Consider the following 24,257-nt stretch of genomic DNA (forward strand, 5'->3'; position numbering starts at 1 on the left):
GAAGACAAAACAGCATCTGAACTCTGTGTGTGTGTGTGTGTGTGTGTGTGTGTGTGTGCTTCATGATTTATCTCCTCATGTTTGGATCCATTTCATGGGAATACACAGCAAATATCAATCTGATTGCATGATGTGAACCGCTGCCGAAATACTGTGCCTGGGAAACACCCAGCGAAGGGACTGAACTGAGATTTACATGTGATGTGTGTGTGTGTGTGTGTGTGTGTGTGTGTGTGTGTGTGTGTGTGTGTGTGGTGACAGTGGAGCAAACAAATGAGTCTTACCGTCAGCACTGAGCACGAGCAGCAGACCAGCTGCCATCACAGCCACAACAAACGACACGCCTGCCATCCTGCAGCAGGACGTCCCGGACCTGCACCTGGACCTGGACCTTCACCTGGACCTTCACCTGGGTGACGTTCAGGGAGCTGCTGGTCGGCCAGTCAGTGAGCTGGAATGGGAGGAAAACTCCTGGAGAAAGTCCTGGATCCTCAGCAGAGGGGAGGAGGAGGAGAAGGAGGAGAAGGAGGAGGAGGAAGGGGGGCGATGAGGTTGTGAAATCACTATATCAGGTCTTCCTCCTGCTCACTGGCTCCCTGGGTCCAAAACCCTGAGGACAAACACAAAGGGAGAAACAGAAGGTCAGTATGAACATCGCCCATGCTTTGTTTTGTTTTTTTAAAGCAAAGAGCCACAGCAGAGTCTGACAGTCAGACCCGGACCCTGACGCTGCAGGTCGGCACACACCAACACTGCTGCAGGTTTAAACTGAGAGACACCACATGGCCGCCGAGGCAGGCAGCGACATGTCGTTCTCAGAGCATTGTGGGAAACAGAAGAGAGAGAGACAACGAACAGACTCTCCTACAAACCGCAAAACAAAACCCACGAGACAATTTTCCATCTTTGTTTTATTAGATGTTTGTGCAAAGATCTAAACGCATCATACGAGTCTGAGTATTGTGAAACTGGAAGAGTTCCGGTTTGTGCCGAGCCACGGACACTGCCACGCCCCCTTGAGGCTGACCGTCCCGTTAAAACACTGAAAAACAGGACTGATCCCTGCTTAGTGAAAAATGATCCTGCCCTTTCTGTGGCATTATCTCTTCTTCAGTTACAGATACACCGGGATGTGTAACAGCTGATTATCTTAGAATATAATCTCAAATCGCAGAGTCATCTCTATCATGACACCATCGTCATTGAAGGTAAAATATCATGATAGTATCGTATCGCCTGACAATTTCACACCTGGTTCATTAAAGGACATTAACAGGGACATTATCAGCTCCTCAGTGATGTAACATTTCACATGATTTATTAAACAACTGAGAACAGCCAAGTTTTCAGCGGCCGCTCCGGTTCAGAGTGACTCCACATGTCATCAACATACTGAGCTTCAACTCACACATCACCGACATCACCACAACTGACGAGGTCAAAGGTCAGAGGGCACAGCAGCCTGAAACTGACCATGAAGACAGGGCAAGTGAAAAGAGAGAGGAAAGACAGAAATAAAGACACTACAGTTTGACCTGGTTCCAATATTTTTAAATGAAGCTGCAGACGAGCAAGGCTTTGTGTTGATAGTAGGGGTGGGAAAAAAAAAAAATCAATACAGAACAGTATCAAGATATTTTGTGTGGCAATAATGTATCAATACACAGACGCCACGTATTGATGCTGTATCACCAAGTATCGACAGAGTTCGTCAGTCTGTCCTGTGTTGCTGCAATAAAAGTGACTGAAGTGAAATGAACAGAATGAAAACTTAATCTGATCAGATTAAACAGATGTTGACAAAGTTTTCCCTCTGGGGCCATAATTTGCAGGTGAAAAAAGGCAATAAATCAGAATATATCTCAATACATGTTAATGCAAAATGGTGAAAAATTGCAATACTATGGTATCATGATAATATTGCATCATGGGGCCTCTGGTGATTCCCAGTCCCAGTTGATATTAACCTGGACCACCAGGATGATGAACACCCCCACCAGGCCAAAAACATCCTTCACTAACTCTTTTAATCGTGAGAACAACAACAAAAAAGACCACAAAATAAAAATAAATGTGCCATTCCAAACTCATGAATGTTCTGGACAGCAGTAAGAATCTTCACCTTATGGGCTAATTTCATAATTTAACCAAATAAATGGTATCTTATTAGCTTTTTTCCAACTTATTTTGTTTATCCATTTTAACTTGACTATCTTGAATTGTTTTCTTGTCTCCCTCTTACTTTTAAGATCCACCTGCAATTTCACCGCCAGTAAAAACCTTTCTGCTTTTGTGTCTCCTGATACTCAAGTATAAAAAAAACCAGACGTTTCCATACATGAGGTCAGTCTGTTCTTCCTTTGACTCTCTGCTTGCTAACTACCTCTTCACCACGCTGCCATTTTCATGCCAACTATTCAGAGTTTTCCCAGGAATTTTATTTTTATCAGGATGGAAAAGCCTTTCAGAAGCTCAGGGAGAGAAGATGACGTCAGGAGGAAGATGAAGAATCTGAGGGAGGGAGATGGATGACGGAAAGAAAAGTCACATACACAGCCATACGTCACTTTAAAACTTAAAATGCACACTCACAAATACACACACTCACACACACACACACACACACACACACACACACACACCCACCCCTGCTGATTCGTCTTTGCGCCAAACTCACTACCAAATTATTTGTCCAGGGATGTTCTGCAATTACAGGCCCTGGTCCTGTCGCAATTAGTGGTGGGGGCAGTGTGTATGTGTGTGTGTGTGTGTGTGTATGTGTGTGTGTGTGTGTGTGTGTGTGTGTGTGGAGGGAGGTGAATTAGCGATGAAGCGGGGCCGGTGTCTGTCACTTTCCATTTGCCCGGGCGGGACAAAGAGGCCGACCTGTGACCCAGTTTTCACACATCCCATCTGAGGAGGCAGAGAACAAAGACACACACACACACACACACACACACACACACACACACACACACACACACACACAGAGCAGAGGGCCTAGCTAGTGTGTTAGTGTGTGAGGGAGTGAGAAAGTTTGTGAGTGTGTGTTTGTGTGTGTGTATGAGTGAATTAGTGTGTATGTGTTTACGTGAAAATGTGAGAGAGGGTGACAGCACAGCATGTACATGTTTGTGTGTGTGTGTGTGTGTGTGTGTGTGTGTGTGTGTGTGTGTGTGTGTGTGTGTAAAAATGAATGGATAAATCAAGTTGCATTTTGTGTGGACTTGGCCTGAGTTTGGCTGTATTTGAGCACAAGAATGGAGCAGATATGTGAAAAGTGTGTGTGTGATTGTGAGAGAGACACAGAAAGTCTCTCTCACACTCACACGAACACACACACACACACACACACACACACACACACACACACACACAGATAGATGTGTCAGTGATGTGATGATAAAAGAGAAAGAGAGAGAGGACAAGACGAGACAGGTTCAGGAAGCCCCCAAGCCAGGAAGCAACCCCTCCAACACACACACACACACACACACACACACACCTTCCTAAACACATCCACTTCTCTCTGAAAAGAGAAGGTGAGAGACTCTCTCTCTCTCTCTCGCTCACACACTGACTGACATGGAGACACACTGTTATCACATCTGGCGGCAGAACGGAGGAAAAAAAAAAAAAAAAAAAAGCCCTGACACCAGAGGGTGAGACAAGTGAGATAGCAGTCAACCAGCCAGTCAGCCAGTCAGCCAGTCAGCCAGCCAGCCAGTCAGTCAGCCAGTCAGCCAGTCAGCCAGCCAGCCAGTCAGCCAGCCAGCCAGCCAGCCAGCCAGCCAGCCAGCCAGCCAGTCAGCCAGTCAGCCAGTCAGCCAGCCAGTCAGCCAGCCAGCCAGCCAGTCAGCCAGTCAGTCAGCCAGCCAGTCAGCCAGTCAGCCAGTCAGTCAGCCAGCCAGCCAGCCAGTCAGCCAGTCAGCCAGTCAGTCAGCCAGCCAGCCAGCCAGTCAGCCAGCCAGTCAGCCAGCCAGCCAGCCAGTCAGCAGGTATGATGAGGAAACATGCAGTTTGCCTTTAAAAACTGGAAATCACCCGGTGGGAAATAAAATGCACAAGTTGACAAGATCAAAAGGAGATCAACTAATGAATGAAAATCCCTGGAAAGAGTTTTTAAAATCTGGTCCGAGCCGGATCGGCCAAACCACAAACTCCTGCTGTCGGGGAACTTTCACTGCCGGCCTGGCAGCCAACACCCCCCTTCATCCCCCTTCATCCCCCTTCCTCCTCCTCCTCCTCCTCCTCCTCCTCCCCCGCCTCCTCCTCTCCTCCTCCTCCTCCTCTCTCCTCAGCAAGTTCGTGTTCAGACTTGTTCAGTCGAACTGCAGCCTGACGCTCCACCCAGCAGGATAGAACACGTACACGTACACACACACACACACACACACAGTTCAGGGGCTGACACATTTATCTGTCTTTTCTCTGTTAGTATTGTCGGGTAGAATTTTATTAAAACAAAACATGTGAAACAGGTGAAGTCTCCTTCCAGGTGTGCCTCTCACCACTCAGGACTTCTGGGTACTTTGGTTCCCTAAGTGCAGTCTGTTCCTATTCGCTGCTGTTTACACACATGATGTGCACAGGTGATTAATGCAACTTTCTTTCGGTCTCAACTCTCATCAGACCAGATTTAAAAACAGTCCTGCAGTGGAAACCACAGGTTTTTGTACTTCTTTACGAGTTAAAACCCAAAACCTTTTTCAAATTGTTTACATCCAGCACATCCCGTCTCTTCAGCCAAGAAATAAGTCATGTTTTCTGACAACAACATGTTATTAAAACTACGTGCCTGGCATTCTAGCAATGGCTTGAGTCATTTCCAGCTGCTCTAACAAATCTTAGCACGATAAAGCCAAGTTTCTCCGCTCTGTATGTCTGGATTCCTAAAATGATTGAAGAGCTGATTTCCAGGGAATAAAAAAAATATCAGAATCGCCATGTTTCCTCAGGCTCTAGCTACACTTGTCAAGATCACCATTATTACCGAACAACTTCCATGACTTTTACAAAACTTTAGGGAGGTTTCATTATATTACAAATCATTTCCAGAGGCAAAGCATTTTCAGAAAACACATCTTCAAATTTTCCAGGATTTGAAACCTTGTACACACTGAGCGCTCAGCAGGAAACCCCATGTTTTGGCTCACGGGCACACGGCAGTCTGACTCACACTGGCTACTGTAGGGAATCAGACCTGTGACCCTTCACCTGCAGGACGTCCCGTCCCGGCAGGAGCGGAGCGGTGCTGAGGCGTCCAGGCGGCCTGGCAGTGTTAATGTAGCGTGGCTGCGGCTCGCTGGACGTCCCGTCAGGCCTGCCGGGGCGGCGCTCACCGTGACGGGAATGAAAGGAGGTTTTGTTAGCGGTCCCACCTGTGCAGAATAAACCTGCCTTATAGGGAACCACTGAGGCGTAGCTGCCCCCCCCAGGGGGAAAGAATTTGAGGTCACACTGCTCTGAGGATGCCGGGAAATTTGGTGGAGAGAAACCCAAGCAGCAGGTAAGACCTGATGAAGAAAAAACTGTTCTGTAATCGTTTCATGGGAGCTGGAAGCTTCTGGGTAAAATAAGCTTTCATTGGGCCTTGCTATGAAAACAATCACGTTGCATGATTTTATTGTATTAAATGCTGTTGTAATACAACAGACTAATGTCATGGGTGTGATACTAAACTGCTGAACACTGTTAATATAGCAGTGTATCATACAACATGATGTTTGGCTGCTGGACTCTGGTGTGATACAGCAGGAGAAGCTTAATGAAGGAAACACCCTGCATCCAGGTGACTTGTATTATTACCGGGCTACTCTCCTTACTGACCAGCATTGCCAAAACCACCATTTCAGCATTGGGGGGGACAGACATTTTGGGAACGACTGAACATTGAATTGCTAATATATTCCAGCAATATTTTTGGGGGGGGACATTTTTGGAGTGCCTGAACATTGGGGGGGACTTGTACCTCTCAATGTATATGGGCGTTTGGGCCTTGCTGACCAGACATGTGAAGGGTTAGATATGAAATGAAATGAAATAAAATTTGAAATAAGTAATTAAATTAAGCTGAAATATAAAATGAAAAATTAAAGAAAATTAAATTCAATAAAAACATGACACAAAGTGGAACCCAGCCTTCTGTCTGTGTCTCAGAAACAGACAAAACTAGTTTGTACGGGATTGATTCAAAAATGCTTTACAGGACAAAGTGTTGAAAAAAGGAAAGGCAGCTGTTTCTTGACAAAAGGTCTCCAGATAGCAAATAACTTCCTGAAACAGTGCGCGGCTTGTTTTGTAGCTGCTGCAGATCTGATTTAGTAAACTTTACACGCCCTCAAATCACTGGCAGAGTCCCGTAAAATGACACTGGAGCTGCGGGGGGTTGCAGGCATTAATAATCCATCCCTAATGCCCCCCCACCCCTCCCAGGCCGGCCGGCAGCGAGGCAGCAGACATCAATAATCAAGCCTTAATGCGTGTGCACTTCCCGCTCTGGAAGAACAGCAGCAGACTAAATAAATCGACGTGGAGCCTGATTGGCCGGGCCGGCGGAGACCTGCAGCTCCTGAGCTCTGCAAATAAATGCAGTAATGAGGGAGATTGGGATCAGTGTGTGTGTGTGTGTGTGTGTGTGTGTGTGTGAGTGTGTGTGAGTCAGGACGGGCTGGGACAGAGCAGAGCGAGCTGTTTAGCTGTTTATTCTTCCAGGCTTTAACGGAGACTGTGTGCACGCTGATTACAACAATCTGACTTCCTAAATTTCTGTCAATCAAACGGTGTGGGGGCAGGACTTGGGTTTCCTGCTGATGGAGTTTGAGACTCTTTTCTTTTGTCTGATCAGCCGTCGTGGCTATTTAAGCTCATGCTAACTACCCTGTTCTTCTTCTTTTCTCTATTCCATACAAACCCAAAAGGAAACTTCCTGTGCAGCAGGACAGAGCGACAGCGAGACAGACTCTCCATCTGGATACAGGCTGATCGCTGCTGTCGGCGATACACTGAATATTTAATATACATTCATGATAAAATTTGTTGGAAATATAAAATAAAGCATTATGGTGAATACAGTGGTGACTTAATGATTTTAAAAATGAGATTCTGAGCACACTAAAGACATAAAGACAACAACAGTTGTGCAAATATTATTGTTGATGGGGTAACATTAGCTAATGTTGATCAATAGCCAGTAAGCAATTCATGTGGTCCAGTTGAGAACAGATTAAAATGACTAATTTAAAAAAACATGTTAGTTACTGATCCTCCAGCTATAAATTAATAACATAAATAAAAATATATAAATAAAGAAAGGTAACTAAATGAAGCCCAATATTCACTGAGCAGTAAAATCAGCTGTCGCTGTGTTTTGTGTTTTTAGCTTCCTTTCCCTCTAACATAACCACACGTAAAACAAGATATATACTGTACATTGTCAAAAGGCTTTAAAAAAATGTTGTTTTTTTTTGGAGATATCGCCCAGCCCTACTTGCTAATTGTTGTAAAAGATCTGTTTTCACAAAAATTCCTCTCTCCTGCTCTCAACCCTGCCTGTTTTGCTGAGTTTTGTCTTCCAGGTGTAGTTTTCACCTGGCTTTCTCCTGCTCATCTTGTTTACCTCTCATCTTTCTATATTTTCTTTCTCTATTTTCCTTTCTAATTTGCTTCTCCCTGCCTCCTTGCCTCTTTCCTTGTCTTACTTTTCCCTGACTCTTTACCTTTCCTTCTCTCTCCCTCTTGTTTCCCTTCTTCTCTCTCCTCCCCTCCCCCTCCCTACTCCCTTCTCTTGTTTCCTCTCCATTTCTATTTGTTGCTTTCTCCTTCATTTCTCCTGTTTCTCTCCTCCTCCTCCCTTCTCCAGTTTTCCTCTCCTCCGTGTTCCTTCTCATTTCTTTCTCTCTCTCCGCTCCTCATGTCTCTTCTCCCTGCTCTCTGTTTCCTCTCTCTCTCTCCTCCATCTTGGCCCCGTGCCCCGGCCCCTCCAGGGGCCCCTCCTTGCAGGCGGGCCTCTGGGTGCTGCAGCAGCCTCCCGTCGGTGTCGGCGCCCTGCCCGACATGCCTTTCAGGGCCTGGGAGACTGCAGGCCAGACTTTCTGGCTCCACTGCCATTGTTTGCTCGGCTGCTCTGCGCCTCGTCCCCGGCGGTGGATTAGCATAAGAATACCCCGAGCCGCAGCAAGCCTCTTCTCCTCTTCCTCCTCCTGCTCTTCAGCCTGCCTCTCCTCCTCAGAATCCTCCTCTTCCTCCCCTTCCTCCCCATCTGACTTGGTTTAATCCTTCACCTCTCTCTCTCCTGTGTGCTGATAACACACACTCTGCACTCTACATTCACTTTTAAATGACATTCTGGGTCATTTAAAATTGCCATACTGTTTTAATATGAGCAGCCTGAATGGGAAGTGAACCTACAACCCCACGGTGCTGCTGCCTTGCTCAGCCAACAGAGATTTTCAACGACTCTCCTTAAAATAAATGCTGACCTCCATGACAGGAGCTGCATTTTTATTCATCCTGTAAAACACATTCTAATTCTTTATGCAATGCAAATAAAGGTTATCATTGCTGTTAATCTATTATTTATGTGATGATAATAAACTATTTATGGAGCATTTTTCTTAGAAAAAACAACAAAGTGCTTCACAGAAACAAAAAATAAATGCTAAAACTGAAATGACAGTGAAAGGAATATATTTAAAGGAGCAGCACCAAGGACGCTGATGAGGAAAAGTCTTAAGTAATAAAGTATGAACTATACTGTGTGATGAAGAGATGTGGAAAATTTAACACAGAAACGCTTATCAAAGAAACCACTGCATGGTTAAAGAAACAACATGTCATGTTTTTAAAAGAAGGGATTTATCAGAAAACACAATCAGCCTCAGGAAGGTCATGACAGACACTGAGTCCATTGATAAATTACTGGAATTAATTTTCACTAGGAAAACAAGTCACTAATCACAGAATATGATAATAAATGTGCATATTGGAAAAGTACTTAGGTTGTTTCCATAAACCATCATGAGATGATTTCACCTGAGCTGAGACCCAACCTGAGCTAATTTACATCCAACAGCAGTGAGCTGCCTTGCTCCAGGGCAGCTCCAGTGTCTGACAGGCACTCACTGGCTGCTTGGGGATTCAAACCTGTGACCTTTGACCTCTGAGATGTGAGGCCATGTTGAAATGTTTTCACTTTATGTTCTGCCTCTCTGTTTGCATACATAAAACCTCCTAACGGATGTTTAAACTCTGCAGGGGTTTTCACTTTTATCATGTGTGTCAATGCCTCGTTACACACAACATCAGCTTCTTGCTTGTGCGCGTATGTTTGTGTGTGTGTGTGTGTGTGTGTGTGTGTGTGCAAGAGAGAGGGGGAGAGAGATTAACTTAATTTGCAGGCTAACAGAAGATGTGCTGACCAGGAGCAGCTGCAAACCCAAGCAGAAACATTCAGCTGAGCTTCCTGCAGTTCAGCTTCATTCTTCACACACAGTAAACGCTGCTGCGTAAATGACTCCGACTTCAATAAATCAAAACCACGTCCATTTTAGACACCAGTGTAAACACAGCAGACCCTCAGTGATCAGCCTCGGGAAATCTGCTGTGTTGCTTTAGGGCACAAAACAGGAAGAGGGCACCGTTCTTCCAGAGCAAACTGAGCCAAAGCTTTTAGAGATTCTGGAAAACAAAACAAAAAAAAAAAACACTTTTGGGGGGGTTGGGGTGTGGGTGGGGGACAGGAAGCAACGGGGCTGCTGGGAAATGTGGTCTTAATATGGAGAAACATGAGCACTAGCAGCAGTGCTGCTGGGAGAGAGGCGCAGATAGTCATCTGCAACAGGATCTCACTGGTTTACAGTCATTATACCGAGGCAGCAGTGTGGATTTTATTCTGACACAGGACCGGCTCAAATGCTACACCGAGCAACTGAAGCCAACCAGAGTCTAAAGTAACGACTATTTGCATTTTATGTTTCCTTTGAGGAAAATGACACCAAAAGGCTGCGTGTGAGTCACACAGACAGACGGACAGACAGACAGACAGGTTGTTGTGCAACCTGGGCAGGGAGCCGAGACCCCGCCTGCTGAAGGTGTGTTCAGACCCACAGACACAGATCAGGTCCATCCATCATCAACAGCATGCAGCCGAGTCATAAAACAAACACGCAGACCATAAACACAACACGAAGATCATAAATCAGCCGGCGGCCTGGACGGGCCCGGCAGACGCTGCTGACCTGCTGACTCAGCAGCTGGTTCAGGCTGGTACGACACCTACAACACTTTTAAACACTTTTAAACACTTTTAAACACACAACCATCCGCCAGTTTTATTTCTCCTGGCCGTGAACACACCTGATTCGCCATCACTTCAGGTTCTACATGCTATGATCAAATCGCTTGCAGGGCATGCTGGGACAGCTTGTGAGGTGACCTGGAGGGCGACAGGGGCAGAGGGGCAGGCCAACAGCTGAAATATAGTTAACGTTATGCAAATGCAAGCCAACAGCCATTTGCTGAACTCAAAACATGTTTTCTCTCGCTGGTCACGTTTCCTCTTCCTGTGTAAAAGCAGCAGCCACTCATTTCACTGCTTCATTAATTATGAAGTTATGAACGTCATACCAGGGAAATAAACACAATACAAGGATGTCGATTAGATATGTACTGCAGTTCTGCAATTCAAGTATAGTGTCGATATAGTGCAATTTCGGTCAAAGTTAAGGGCGTTTTAATGTATAAATAAAATAAATATAAATTAATGCATGAATAAAATTGAAAATAATTACACAAGTTAAATAAATTTAAAAAGAAAATACAATTCTACATATTTTCATGCAGTAACTGTATTGTAATTTAACCGAAATGACGTATAAAATACATTTTTAATTTTTCAAAATTATTTGGAAAAATTGATTTAAATTGAGGACACAGTATCGACTCAGGCTGAGCATGGCAGCATAATCTGTGACTGAATCGACCCCCCATCCCCGTCATACGCCTGTAAATAATCTGTGACCCTGCTTGGCCAATTCACTGCAGCATAGGGAGCTGCTGACTTCCTGTGCGTCTCACTGACTGACACTCTGGTATCTTGTGTGGCGAGTCGCTGTGTTTTCACTGCAGGGGACAATAAAGTTCAGATTGAATTAGCTCCTCTTTTTTCTCCTCCAAAGGGTTTTTCTTTATTTCCTGAGGATGTTCAGAGCAGGAAGCTGCTTGACAGCAAGGGAGGGTCCCAGCCATGCAGAGCTACAGCTAATAATCATATTCACTGTCAGCTGATCAATATCAATAATAGTGATAGTGATAGAAGTCTGATGTGAAGTGATCAGAGCAAACGGCTTCCTCAGTCTGACCAGAAGCCAAAAAAACCTTAAGTAGCAATTTTATAAACATAAAAATGGAAAAAAGCACGTTAGTGAAGCTGGAGTCAGATGGTTGGTGCTTTCACTGGACAAGGAAGCTGGTATGAGCGACATGCTGCCTCAGTGCCACTGAGCCAGGCATCAGCAGACTGAGAGCAGCTGGATGAGTCAGAGGCAGGCAGGGAGGTTAAAAACATAAAACTGAGCGCTGGGATCATTCTACCAGACAGCACACTGCCTCTGTGTGTGTGTGTGTGTGTGTGTGTGTGTGTGTGTGTGTCTGTGTCTGTGTGTGTGTGTGTCTGTGTGTGTGTGTGTGTGTGTGTGTGGTCTGGTCTGGTCACACACTGGACTGACAGTGTGCCTTGGAAACTGCTGCCAGGCCGCAGAGCTGTGGACGACACAGCTGTATAGGTGGTCCTGTGTGTGAGTGTGTGTGTGTGTGTGTGTGTGTGAGTGAGTGAGTGTGAGAGAGAGAGAGAGAGAGAGAGAGAGAGAGAGAGAGAGAGAGAGAGAGAGAGAGAGAGAGAGACGGTGGGGGGGGGATAAAAGCACAAAAAAACAGACAGAAAGACAGACGGGTTAAGCTCCGTCTGTGCTGCAGTCAGACTTAAGCTCTGAAATTAGTTAATTTCTCCGACGTTTGACTTCCAAATGTTCCACACACCAAACGCTCAACATGCCTGCTAAAAATAGGCAGAGAGAGAGACCAAGAGAGAGAGAGAGGGGATGGATGGAAAGAATGAAATAGTGAGAGAGAATGTGTGTGTGAGAGAGAGAGAGAGAGAGAGAGGGAGAGAGAGAGAGAGAGGTGGAAGGCGAGTTAAGACAAAAAGAATGGCATTCAGCGTTAGACCAGAGAAGCTGTGTGTTTGTGTGTGTACGTGTGTGTGTGTGTTGTATGGTTCAACCGATATAAGTTGTTCAGCATGCTGTTAGTAACTGCTGATATTGAGTATTTTCACTGGTTTATTGTAAAAAAAAAAAAAAAAAAAAAGAAATTACAGGTTTCCTGCACAATTTACATTTCAATATTCCATACATTTCCTAAACCTACATTTTTAATATTAATATTAATGTGTTGTGGTTGTTACATCTACATATTGGAACAGAACAAGAGTTTCCACAGATTTAAAGATCATTTTCTTATTCCCAAACTTTCCAAGATCGAGTAATTTCTGCTGTTTTCCAGATTTTTCCAGACTGCAGACAGAGCCAGGGTGATGCTGATGCTGCAGCTGATAATAATATAAACATTTTCAAAATATGTGTGTGGAATGACCACTGTATAAAATGACCTCTAGTGACCTCTAGGATAACTACAGCCTCATGAAACTTTACCGCCACAAACTAGAGAGCGAGGCCGTTCAGAGGAGCTCTGCTTCTCCAGCTGGACTGACAGTGAGGGCCACTTTCTGACACATTTCCACATCAGAACGCTCAATATCCAATCGCATCCAAATGCAGGTCTAACAGAAACCTCCAAATACCACCAAATCAAAGCATTACTTTTTCTATGGTGTTCCTCAAGGTCTTGGTGTCCTGATGTGGGATTTTGGGGGGGTTGTGACCATTTTTATTAATTCTCCAGTCATAAATGGTTCAATTTTGTGCCACTTCTTCAGACACACTTTTGTCCGGTACAACATGGCACATACCTGACCATGGGAATGGCTTCAGATACTCCCATCATAATGTTCTAACCCTTACACACTAACACACATAAATTAATAAACAGGCGCCTGACTAAAACAGTGTTTATGTCAGATTTATGACTAGAATAACATGACACACAGAGCTGAGCTTCAGCTCAAATTAATCTTCAGGTTCCCAGCTTTCGGATGGTGTTTACCACTTGTATTTGGCCTCTACTGCTGCCCTTTTATTTCCCCCTGCAGATCCCAAATATACTCCATCCAAAAAGATATCTAATATCTATCCAAAAGTTCATTAAATGCATGATGTTCCCAAAATCAATAAGTGAATATTGATCTCAATACTCAATACTGACCAAAATAATTGTGATTGTAATTTTTGCCATAATCACGCAGCCCACAAATCTTCATGATCACATGAGAGCTCTGACAGGATGAAAAAAGGAAACACGGCTGTATTATCACAGCATTCTGACTGTCAGTATTTCCAAAAAATAATAAATTTTAAAAAGTCAGTCAGAACGAGTCACTCTGATTGATTGATTTCAGTCAACAATCTGCAGCACAGACCTTCACAAACACAAACAGGCTGAACCCAAACAGGAGAGGAGCTGATGTGATCCGAGCCGGTCCGATCCAGACCCACGGTGTCTGATTTCAACGTTTTGGGGGGAGTGAAGGGGAGGGGGGCGGGGTGGATGCGCGTTAAGGAACATATGGGAGTGATTTTCTGCAGCAGACTGGCCGACTCGCTCTGTTTTAAGGCCTGTTGGCGACCAACTAAACTCAGACACTTTTCAGCAATGCAGCCTCCCCCAACACACACACACACGCGCGCACACACACGCGCACACACAGAAACAACAGCTCCTTTCATCTGGTGTCGAGTCTGAATCAAGTCAGAAAGTCAAGATAACTTTTGTTTGTTTTCCTGAGTCGCCTCGTCTCCACACAAACACAGGAATCTGCCTTCTGTCAGGACCTTTCTGTCACTTGGTCCCCAAAAAATTTGTCAGTGTGTGAAACTGTCCTGGCAGCAGCTGGCATCATATCACCCCGCTGGCAGATAACACCTATAGTTTAAAGGAAAATACCGCAGGAAAAAAGACCAAAAAGTGGACCGTTTTAGGATCATTCTCAGATTTCTAACATTTCTAAAACTGCAACACTGTTCTGTTTAAGATACACTATCAGTTAAGGAACACACACACACACACACACACACACACACACACACACACACACACACACACACACACACACACACTCAAAAGCTTTGTTCTCACAGCAAGGAATGACCTCATCCATCTCACACACACACACACACACACACACACACACACAGACAAACTCACATGTTCCAGACCTTTTTCTCATGGTCAAATAACACTCCACCTATTTTACAAACACACACACACACACAGAGAGAGAGAGAGAGAGAGAGAGAGAGAGAGAGAGAGAGAGAGAGAGAGAGAGAGAGAGAGAGAGAGAAAACCAGATGCAGTGTAATCAGCTCTCTTCCTGCTCCACAACTCTCTGGTTATTAATCACATCAGCTGACAGCTGCAATGACCCAATCACAGCCTGCAATTAACGGCCAGGAAGACACCTGATTGGCCGACTCCGCCTCCAGCCCCAGGGTCAGAGGTTAATCTCCTCAGAATGGGGGAAGGGGAGTGTGTGTGTGTGTGTGAGAGAGCACAAGAAAGAGAGAGGTGGATTGGGTAATCAAGTTTTAAGAGGTAATCACCGGTGCCCCTCAACAAAAAACAGCTTTTGTTTATGTGTGGTATGTATAGATGTGTCTGTGTGTGTGTGTGTGTGTGTGGGAGAGAGTGGGAAACTTGAGGCAAACACACACACCAGACCAGCGATGTTTTTCATGTGACCGCAATAAACATCTTGCAGACGTTACACACACCAACTGCAGGGAGCTGAGCTGGAACATGACTGTGTGTGTGTGTGTGTGTGTGTGTGTTTCCACAGCCTTACCTAGCTGGTGGCTCCATGGCAGAACAGAGTGTGTGTCGGTGCACGGCTCCATGGGAAACACAGTTTGGAAGCAGAGGAAGGTTGTGGGATCAGACCGACATCACAACCAGGAAGCTGAAGGCGACAGAAGAAAGAAGAAATTTAAAATCATGTTGTTAGACTTCAAATATCAACCAGTTTTTTAGAGACATGTTTTTCCAGGACTTCCACAAACTCAGCAGGGGCTTTTTCCAGGACTTGAACACAGTTTGTTGATGTAGTTTTCCAGTCTCTCTGCTCTCCAGTCGAGCTGAAAACCAATTACCTGAAGCATGAGTGTGAGAAACAAGTTGAAAGATTCATTCTGCTGAATTCCTGGAAAATGACCTGTTAAACCCTAAAAACAACTTTCTCTGTCTGGAGTCCAAACTGATATTCCAGGAATTAAAAGGACCACTCCGCGAAACCTCACTCTGTACGCAGAAGAGGAAGCAGTGAGAGCTAATCTCTCATCAGGCTAAAATCTCAGATCTGTGTGCCGGTGAAGCGAAATGATTCAGACAGACAGGTTTGATTATGAAAGACTGTCTTTTGAATGGTGAATTATAAATATCTGCATTATAGCAGTAATCAATAATCAAAATAAAACACTCAAAAGGTAGCGAAGCATCTCTTGTTATCATCTTCATGCCATTATCTCCCAATGGAATATTTTCAATTCAGCCATATTTGAGTGAAATAAAACTTGAGTTCATTTCGCTGAGGACCATCTAGAACCCATGGAACCCTCTCAAGGAATCACAGAAGCCCTAGGAGAGGATCCCCAGGGCCTTCTCTTACGACCACTGAAACCCCCTCGAAGGACCCATAAAAACCACATTATGGACCCCTAGAACCCTAAAGACTCCTCTAAAAACTCCTGGAACTATTACAAAGGCCACTGCAACCCTTTCTAGGACCACTGGAATACTCTCAATGACCCTGGAAGGCCTTTCAAGAACCGCAAGAACCCCATCAAGACCCCTTTAAAACCCCTGGTGACTTCTCGTGGACCCCTGAAACCCCCTTACAGACCCCTGGAAGCCACCAAGGACACAGGAGCCCTTTTCAAGAACACCAAGAACCCCCCCCCAAGAACCCTTTTAAACCCCTGATAGCTTCTCACAGACGCCTGAAACCCCCTTACAGACCCCTGGAAGCCGCCAAGGACTCTGCAAACTTCTTCAAGAACCTCTAAGACTGCTTCAAGGACCGCTAGAACCCTCAAAGAACCCCGAAACCCTGGAACTCTGTCAAGGAGCCCACAGTCCAGGCAGGCCGTGATGCAGACTGTGGCTGTGCAGCATTATTAGCTCAGTGTTGCTCGGAGTGTGTTCAGATAAGTGCTGCACTCTGGCTGGGAGTCGGACACTCTTCCTCCTCCTCCTCCCCCCTCTTCCTCCACACAGAAGTCTCTGTGTGACGGCGTTCAGCTCCTCAAAGGAGGCTTTATTTAGCGAAGGAGGACGACGTCAGGACAGAGTTAATATTCACACCCAGAGAGCAGCGAGCACAGTGAAACCAGTCTGACAGCACAGCACACACACACACTGTACACACACTTCACACACACACACGCACACACTCTGCAGTGGTCTCACTGAGGAAAAGCTCTTCACAGTTTATTGTGATGTCTGTGGTGTGTGCAGCAGTGTTCAGCAGTTTTTGGTGATATTCAATCTGAACCCCAGTCTTAACCTTTGACCTTAACACAGTTAATGCTGTTTGCTTAGCCACACACACTGATGAGATAACAGCATCAAACTCCAGCTGCTGCTGAATGAGGTAATGATAATAATTACACAACAATAACAACCTCAGGAACCTTAGGAGGGAATACTCCAACACTTTGGCCAAATCTGCTTTTCCCGACTTCCCCAAACTGAGACAAGACATTCAATAGATTTTCACCTCTGTACATCCAGTGGCTCAGTTCCTATGGGTAGCATTTCCTGTTAGCTTAGCATAAAGACTTGACATCTATGGGAGTCGTTAGCCTGTCTGGGGACTCCGGCGGAAGTCGGAAAAAAGCTATTATGCCCAAAACGTTGGAGTATTCCTTTAATACTACTGCTAATACAACTGTAACTACTGATACAAGTACAACTACCACTGCTACTTCTACTATTTTTACTAATACTGTTAAAAATGCTCCAACAAATATTAATAATATTACCAAAACTACAGCTAACACTCATACAAATGCTACTAAATACTAAATTTGGTCATATCAAACTATGGAAATTGAAACTACTGCTATGATAAATAATCAGATCACATTATTATTATTCCCTTGACATCAGGGGTCAGAGGTCAGCCAGCCAGGCTCAGAGGCACTTCAACCTGCAGCCGCCAAAGCTAACATACTCAGCTGTGACAGGCTCTGAATACAGTGCTGAAAAAGGGTGATGAGTTGACCTGCACGTCCTGTGTGTGTGTGTGCGTGTGTGTGTGTGCGCGTTCAGCTCCACCCCAGGGGAAGGAGAAACAGCAGCGGTGGGGAATCCAGTCGCTGAGTTATTATAGGACAGACGAGGAGAAAATAGATGTCCGAAGACGGGGGCTGAGAGCGGTCACAAGGTTGGCAAAAAAACAAAACAACAACAAAAAACTGCCTCTCGGCCTCAGTCTCTCTCTCTCTCAAACACACACACACAAACACACACACACACAGCAAGACGTTGCCAAGAAAAAGAGACACAGACAGAGGGAAAAACAGATCTGTCACTCCCACATGAGGATGAAGTGATAGACAGATTCAGTTTCCGTCGAGTGTTTTTAGGATCTCCAGCTAGAAAAGGATGAATGGAGCAGAATTCATCACATCTCAGAGTTTTTTGTTTTTAATTATAAAGAATTTCTGTGGAAAAAAGAGCAACAGAAACACATTTATTTTGTATAAATAATGTTGCAGGCTTGGTTTGTTCGCTCTGCGCTCCAGACGTGGTTTTGGGTATTCTGATGTGTTTGTAAAAATATCCAGAAATGACGTACGCACTGATTCTGTCATAAGTACATTTCTTCGTTTTTCTCTTTAATGTCACGTAATACAACCAACATCAGGTGACACCAAAGAGTAACAACCAAACCAACGCTAATCATTTCTGTAAAGACTCTTTCCGCTGGAGGTGATTATTTAACAAAGTCTAATTTAAAACCAGCAGAAGGTGGGAAAAAAACAATTAAGCACATTAGGTGCATTAATTAGCTGGATAAATAAATCAGCTTTCTGACTGAAAAACAAAAAAAGGAGAGCACTTCACACTATTCATGAGTGATTCAAAAGTTGTTTTATAAAGTCAGCCACATTTCACACGTTGGACAAAGATAACAGAGACCAAACACACTTGGTATAATCCTACTGCTTTTCACAAAGGGACAAAAAATAAAACATGACAGACAGGTTTGACATTTCTGGAGGTCGTGGTGAGAGATGTTTGATATTTCAGAATGTCCAAACCAAACTTTAAACTGTTGAAATGAGCCTGAAACGTGCACATGCCAATAGTTATTCAACTAAAAGCATCTGACCGCTTTTTCAGCAACATAACTCAAAAACCTGAGAACGTTTAGGAAAAACCTAGGCATTATTTAGGATGTTATGTCATTTATATTTTGCATTCTATTTGTCTTTTTTCTAATTTAAACCACAAAGAATACAAATCAAAGGCCAGAGAGAGAGAGAGACAGAGAGAGAGAGACAGAGGGAGAGAGAGAGAGAGAGAGAGAGAGAGAGAGAGAGAGAGAGAGAGAGAGAGAGAGGTTAACAAGCAGTGGATGTGTGTTCTTGTACCAAGGTCAGAGGAGGCTGCAGTCACATCGCTCAGAGCTATTTATACGTTTCTACAGGCCTGGGATCAGTGCTGTCAGCCCCACCAAGCTGCTATTTAAAGCAAACCAACAATGTAAGAGAGTCGAGAGGCAGGACGCTGTCCTACACACACACACACACACAGACACACACACCTCCCACAGGGACTCTGTCTCAAAACCACTCTTGGTTTTACACACTTTCACTTCTTCAGTGGATCCGAGGAGTTTAGTTCATGTTTTCATGACTATATCATTATTACTTCATGCAGCAATGAGACTCATTTCTATGGTGAGTCACCACAGAAATGGGTGATATTAATAAAAAGTGCAGCTGTGATATAGATGGAAAAGCACATGGAACCAGCCTTTACTATATCACTTGTTTTTCAGCACATACCGTCGACACAGCAACCAGTGACACAGGAACCTACAATCCACTCAGTTTGACTGAAATCATTTTTTCTCCAACATGCAACCTTGTGTTAAAGTCAGCGATTCCATGTAATGTTCAAACCACTGATCTAAGATCTTAAGAGGGGTGGTACACATGTTGCATGGCTTCAAATTTGTTGGGATTTAGAAATTGCTTGATCAATATCGCCATTAAAGTATTTTTTTAAATGAGCAGCCTTATATCACGTTTGTCAGCAAGCCTACCCCTCAGTATTCTTTATAACAAATATCACCATGGGTCAATGAGAGCTGGTCCACACCTGCATGAAATGTTAAGTCACATGTTTCACATCATTAAGCAACAAAACTTTAAAAGACTTTGATTCATTCCCAAACTTATAATGACCACAAAATAAGCAGCATAGATAGCAGATCCTGGTATTGAATTGATGTGTGAAACTTGGCTCTCTACATCTGAGGATGATGCCACATAATCTGTAAAGAGGCCCTAGGCTTGAAAACAGTGACCTTGCCCTTTAACAGCAGAGACGCTCCAGGTCGGCAGGCGGAGGCGGAGCCAGCTCAGCTGCCGAGGCAGGCGATGGTTAAAAATGCAAATTCCTGAGCAGAGCAACGTGTCGGATCGAGGTGTGAAACCACAGTCTGACAGGAGAGCTGTGAAACCAGTCCACCTTACATAAGGAAGACAGGGAGACACACACACACACACACACACACACACAAGCTGAAATGCACAGCAAGGCTCCAGTCACATTTTGCAGCTTTTTGCCACTGACATGTTAGGTAATGACCAGTGGAAAAGTTATTCTACAGCAAGCTGTAAAGACCAAACGAGTGAAAAACCAAATTTAGAACAGAGTGAGACAAACTGTTTTGATATGTTCCCACGGTGTTGGTATATTTCTGATTGTGCTGGCTCTGCGGGGCAGCAAAACCCTAAAAAAACCCTTAAGGTCAAAAGTTTCACAATAGCCCAACACAGCCCTGTGCTGTCAGACTGTCCTTTAAGAGAATGAACGTCTCATTTCTCACTGATTGCATAACACTGTGGATAGTGAAGTCAGGTAAATACCTAAAATGTACATTTTCATTAAAGAACCCATTCCAGTCTCCATCCGGTTCCTCTGCTCTCCTCCCAGAGCGAGCAGTGGGCTTTCAGAGCTGCCACATCACTCCTCCTCCCTTTCCTCCAGCCGCTGGTTTCCATTCATTCCACTACGATATGAACATGAACTTTCAGAGCCTTCACACTTTCTTCACTCCAGTTTTCCATCAGCCCAATAAAGTCCTCCACATGAGTTTTCCTAAAAGCAGCAGCACTGTTGGCTTTTCAGGACTTTTTGATGAAACTGGGGGTGGAATGAAAAAAACGCTCCCTCCTCCTCCGCCAGGGAAAGTAGTCCCCGGGGAAATGTTTTGCTTTCCACAGCCAATCATCAGCTGTGTGGTTTCTGAATGTTGAGGACTTTGTTAGCCGCAGAAGCAGAACATTATAAGGCGGCTGCTTCAATCAAAAATCCATATTTAGATTCTATGTTGTGAAAACTTAAGTTCCCCCAAATGATTAGATAAATGTTTTTTTCTTGGCATGTAGAATGTGTTTAACCTCCAAAATCTGCCACCCCAGGCCGTGCACAACCTGTGTCCAGTGTGTGTGGAGGTTCAGGTTGCAGACAGGAAGTGGGAGTGTAGTGTTCAGATTCAGATCGCAGCAGCGAAAGCCGGCAGCTTTCACAAAACTAACAGAGGAGTACAAGAGCCGAGGGAAGAGACACTAATGCCATCAAAGTCACGCAGCAGCCGGAGCTAATTGAGATTAAAGACCAGAAACGAGCAGAAAGGGAGAGATGGAGCAGCACTGCCTTCGCTGGGCCTGGTCAGTGTGGGAAATCTCAGCGCACAGGCTAGCTGGGACACAAACACGTACAGCGGAGACACAGCAAAAAACTAACTCCCAGTCCACCAGCTCACATAATGTGAGGAAAACACAGAACTACAGAAGATGCTGCTTCTTCCCACAGGGCTGCTTGACAGATGGATGTGTGGATTTATATGGTTAAGTATCACAATATATATATTTTTTTCTTTTTGCTACATTTCCCTGTTTCAGGATTCAAATTCCATTTCTGCCAGGTAGTTCTGAACCTTAGTTATCTATCATTTCTGCAGGAATCCAGATGTTTTGGAGATCCTGCAAACACCCTGTCACTTCAAGCATTTTACTGATGAATGAGATGTTTAGGATTACAGAAGATTTCAGATGACAGTTGATTACCTGCTGGAGTGGCTGATACAGTAAATCTACAGATGCACATATGCTTCCAAAAGGTTCATAAAATCTGTCACACTAAAAAGCAAATTTGCCCGGACTTGAAATCAAGAAGACTTGTAAAGCCTTTTCAGATATACTGAACAGGCCTTTCACTGCAAACACAAAAAACTAGGAACATAAAGGAAATCTGCTGTAATTCACGTTCTTTGGAATGAAATGGATGTTTTATATAGACCAGGAGGAGTGTGCTTCATTCTACTCAGTATAGAACTGCGTCCTAACCCAAGCCAAGTTTAATGTCCTTCACCTCACTTGACTCCATCTCCTCCTCCTCCACCCGTCCTGTTTCTCTCCACAGTCTGACTCAGTAAAACAAACTCACACACAGCAGCCACTGTCGTGATTTAGCCTGCATCACTACAATGAATCAGCTTTAATTTCTAGATCACTAAAATTACAAGTAAACAACACTGAGAAGGCCAAAGGGTCACAGGTCACAGCACCGTCGGACCACCAACAGTCCTGCATCTCCAGACTGATAATAAAAGAGATGACAGCAAAAGAAATAAAAATAAATACTAAGGAAAGAGTTTTAGGAAGAGATACAACTACAGCTGGAACAATGGGATGATGGTGTAGAATAATAACAATGCAAAAACTACAACATGTAAGCATACTAAGATTAAAGCTGCAGCTTTAAAGCTACAGGGAAGGCAGCGCAAATTCCCTGATGGAACAACATAATAAGCCCCCTTCTTTATGACTACTGCTAATTACTGACATGCTTACTACAGTATAACCTTACAAAGAGTTGTGTGCATTATGCGCTCAGTGGGCAAACATACTGCTCCACCAGAAACATCTGTAAATGCACAGTAGAGTGCAGATTATTTTTTAAAAACACGTTAGTTCTGATGTTTTCTGTTTCTATTATCGCCTTAGTATCAGTGTTGGAAAAAACAATTATGGACCATCCCTTTAATTGCTGATATGCGATCTGATTGCCAATCAGCACAAACCTACGCACTGCAGCGCTGCCTCAGTGTCTGGAAGAGTAAACTAAAGCTCTGTTCACACATGCAGCTTCAAACAGAAATTTTGGTCACGGTTTGTGAAATGGAGCCGGAGACAATATTCTGGAAAAGTTGATGTGGTAATTTACCCCCTCGAAAAGGAGTGAAGTTCCTGAAAATCTTCATTTAAAGAGCAAAGATAAAACAATCAGAATCAGAAATATTTTACTGATCCCAGAGGGAAAAACTGTCAGATTCCCAGGTCAAACAGCAAGGTGAGCCCACGGTCTGATGTAATACGCTTTTACGCAGAGAGAGTGAACCAATCACAGCCGGTTCACAGCAGCATATGCTGAAAGTCTGAGACAAGTCTGTGTTTTCGGAAATGTGTCTGAGTCAGACAGACTCATATGAAACATCGATGACAGCAGCAGAAACACCCTAAGCCTGACCCAGAAGCTCCTCATCCCACAGATTTCTAAATTCAGCCTCAACACACCGATGCACACTCAACAAAATGTTCCAAGCTGAATGAGAGAAAAAACTCCAGCTGGAGGAACATCAAACCTATCAGCAGCCTCTCCGCCACTCACTGAACCCAGACCAGTCTAATCCAGGTGGGAGGGAGACAGCTCTGTTAGTGTCGAGATGACCCGGGTCAAGATGGGGGGTCATGGGGGCATGTGGGGTCAGCGTGGAGGTCACAGGTCACCGTCACTTCAGAGGAATCATTAACCCATCAGACGGAGGGCGGGGGGGTTACCAAGAAAGGAAAAATCCACCAGAGGAACGCCCGAGGAACTAAGGACTTCTAAAAAAGACATGAAGACGTTGAGTTCTGCTCCTCGTGTCACGTGTTCTCCAGCTGAGGGGCTCAGAGAACCAGCGACTGGAGGGGTGTAGCATGTTGTGCCTGTATGAGTAACACCTGTTAAACATCTATTAGGCACACAGAAGTGGCCCTCCACTGCATTTTCTAATCAATCAATTAATCATTTAGTGTGTGTATAAAGAGTGAAAGTCAAAACAAAATCTGATAAGAAGTAATCAGAGCTCAAAGTGACCAGCATCCACAAAACCCCAAAGGATAAGTTTTTACAGATATGAACGGAGAAAAGGAAGACAATCTGAGCAGCTTAGTGATCTTAGTGAAGGTGGACATCAACACATTTGGCGTTCTTACTTGATCAACTGCTGAAATAACGAATCACTTATTGCAATTATAATCAATTAATTTTATGTTTGCTGACTAATCAACTTCTCATTTCAATTTCACAAACTACTGGGCCTAACTTTTTTGTGCGGTTATGCCTGTATGTTGAAGAACCTCTCGTGGTTCCAGTGATTTAAAACCTTTGCAAAACGTCTGTTTTTGCTGCTTCCATTTTCTCCCTGTATTCACTGTCTTGCTGCATTGGCTTGTTGAACTGCTGGACTCCATACACCAGCTGCTGACTTTTAAAAAGTCCTTACTTAAAGCCTTGAAAAACTGAGGTTATGTGAAATAAACCACACCTTTAGCTATGCTGGTTTGTACATGTACCTGAGGACCTTAGAGATAAAGTTTCCAGGGCATAAATAACAATTAACTACATCTGCATAACACTTTCCTCCAAGTTAGAAAATGCTGTGAAACAAAAGGAGATCACTTATAATCAAAAATAAAATAAACAAACGGACACTCAAGCCGAACCAGGCCGCAGAAAACTAA

At 44.2% G+C, this 24,257-nt stretch overlaps 1 protein-coding gene across 2 annotated transcripts in view; it reads right to left on the reverse strand.

Moving 5' to 3' along the window:
* LOC115373034 (bone morphogenetic protein receptor type-1A) overlaps positions 1–24,257 on the reverse strand; it is a 58,170-nt gene that overhangs the window by 23,440 nt on the left and 10,473 nt on the right. For both annotated transcript variants that reach the window (XR_003929492.1, XM_030071258.1), the window contains exons 2-3: positions 15,017–15,130; positions 285–610 (exon numbers count right to left, since the gene is read on the reverse strand). Coding sequence is in view for 1 of the 2 variants with exons in the window: in XM_030071258.1 (XP_029927118.1) it covers positions 285–351 (67 nt within the window). In the remaining variant the exon portion in view is untranslated. The remainder of the gene's footprint in view (positions 1–284; positions 611–15,016; positions 15,131–24,257) is intronic.

This window comes from Myripristis murdjan, chromosome 15 (genome assembly GCF_902150065.1).
Source record: "Myripristis murdjan chromosome 15, fMyrMur1.1, whole genome shotgun sequence".
Taxonomy (NCBI): domain Eukaryota; kingdom Metazoa; phylum Chordata; class Actinopteri; order Holocentriformes; family Holocentridae; genus Myripristis; species Myripristis murdjan.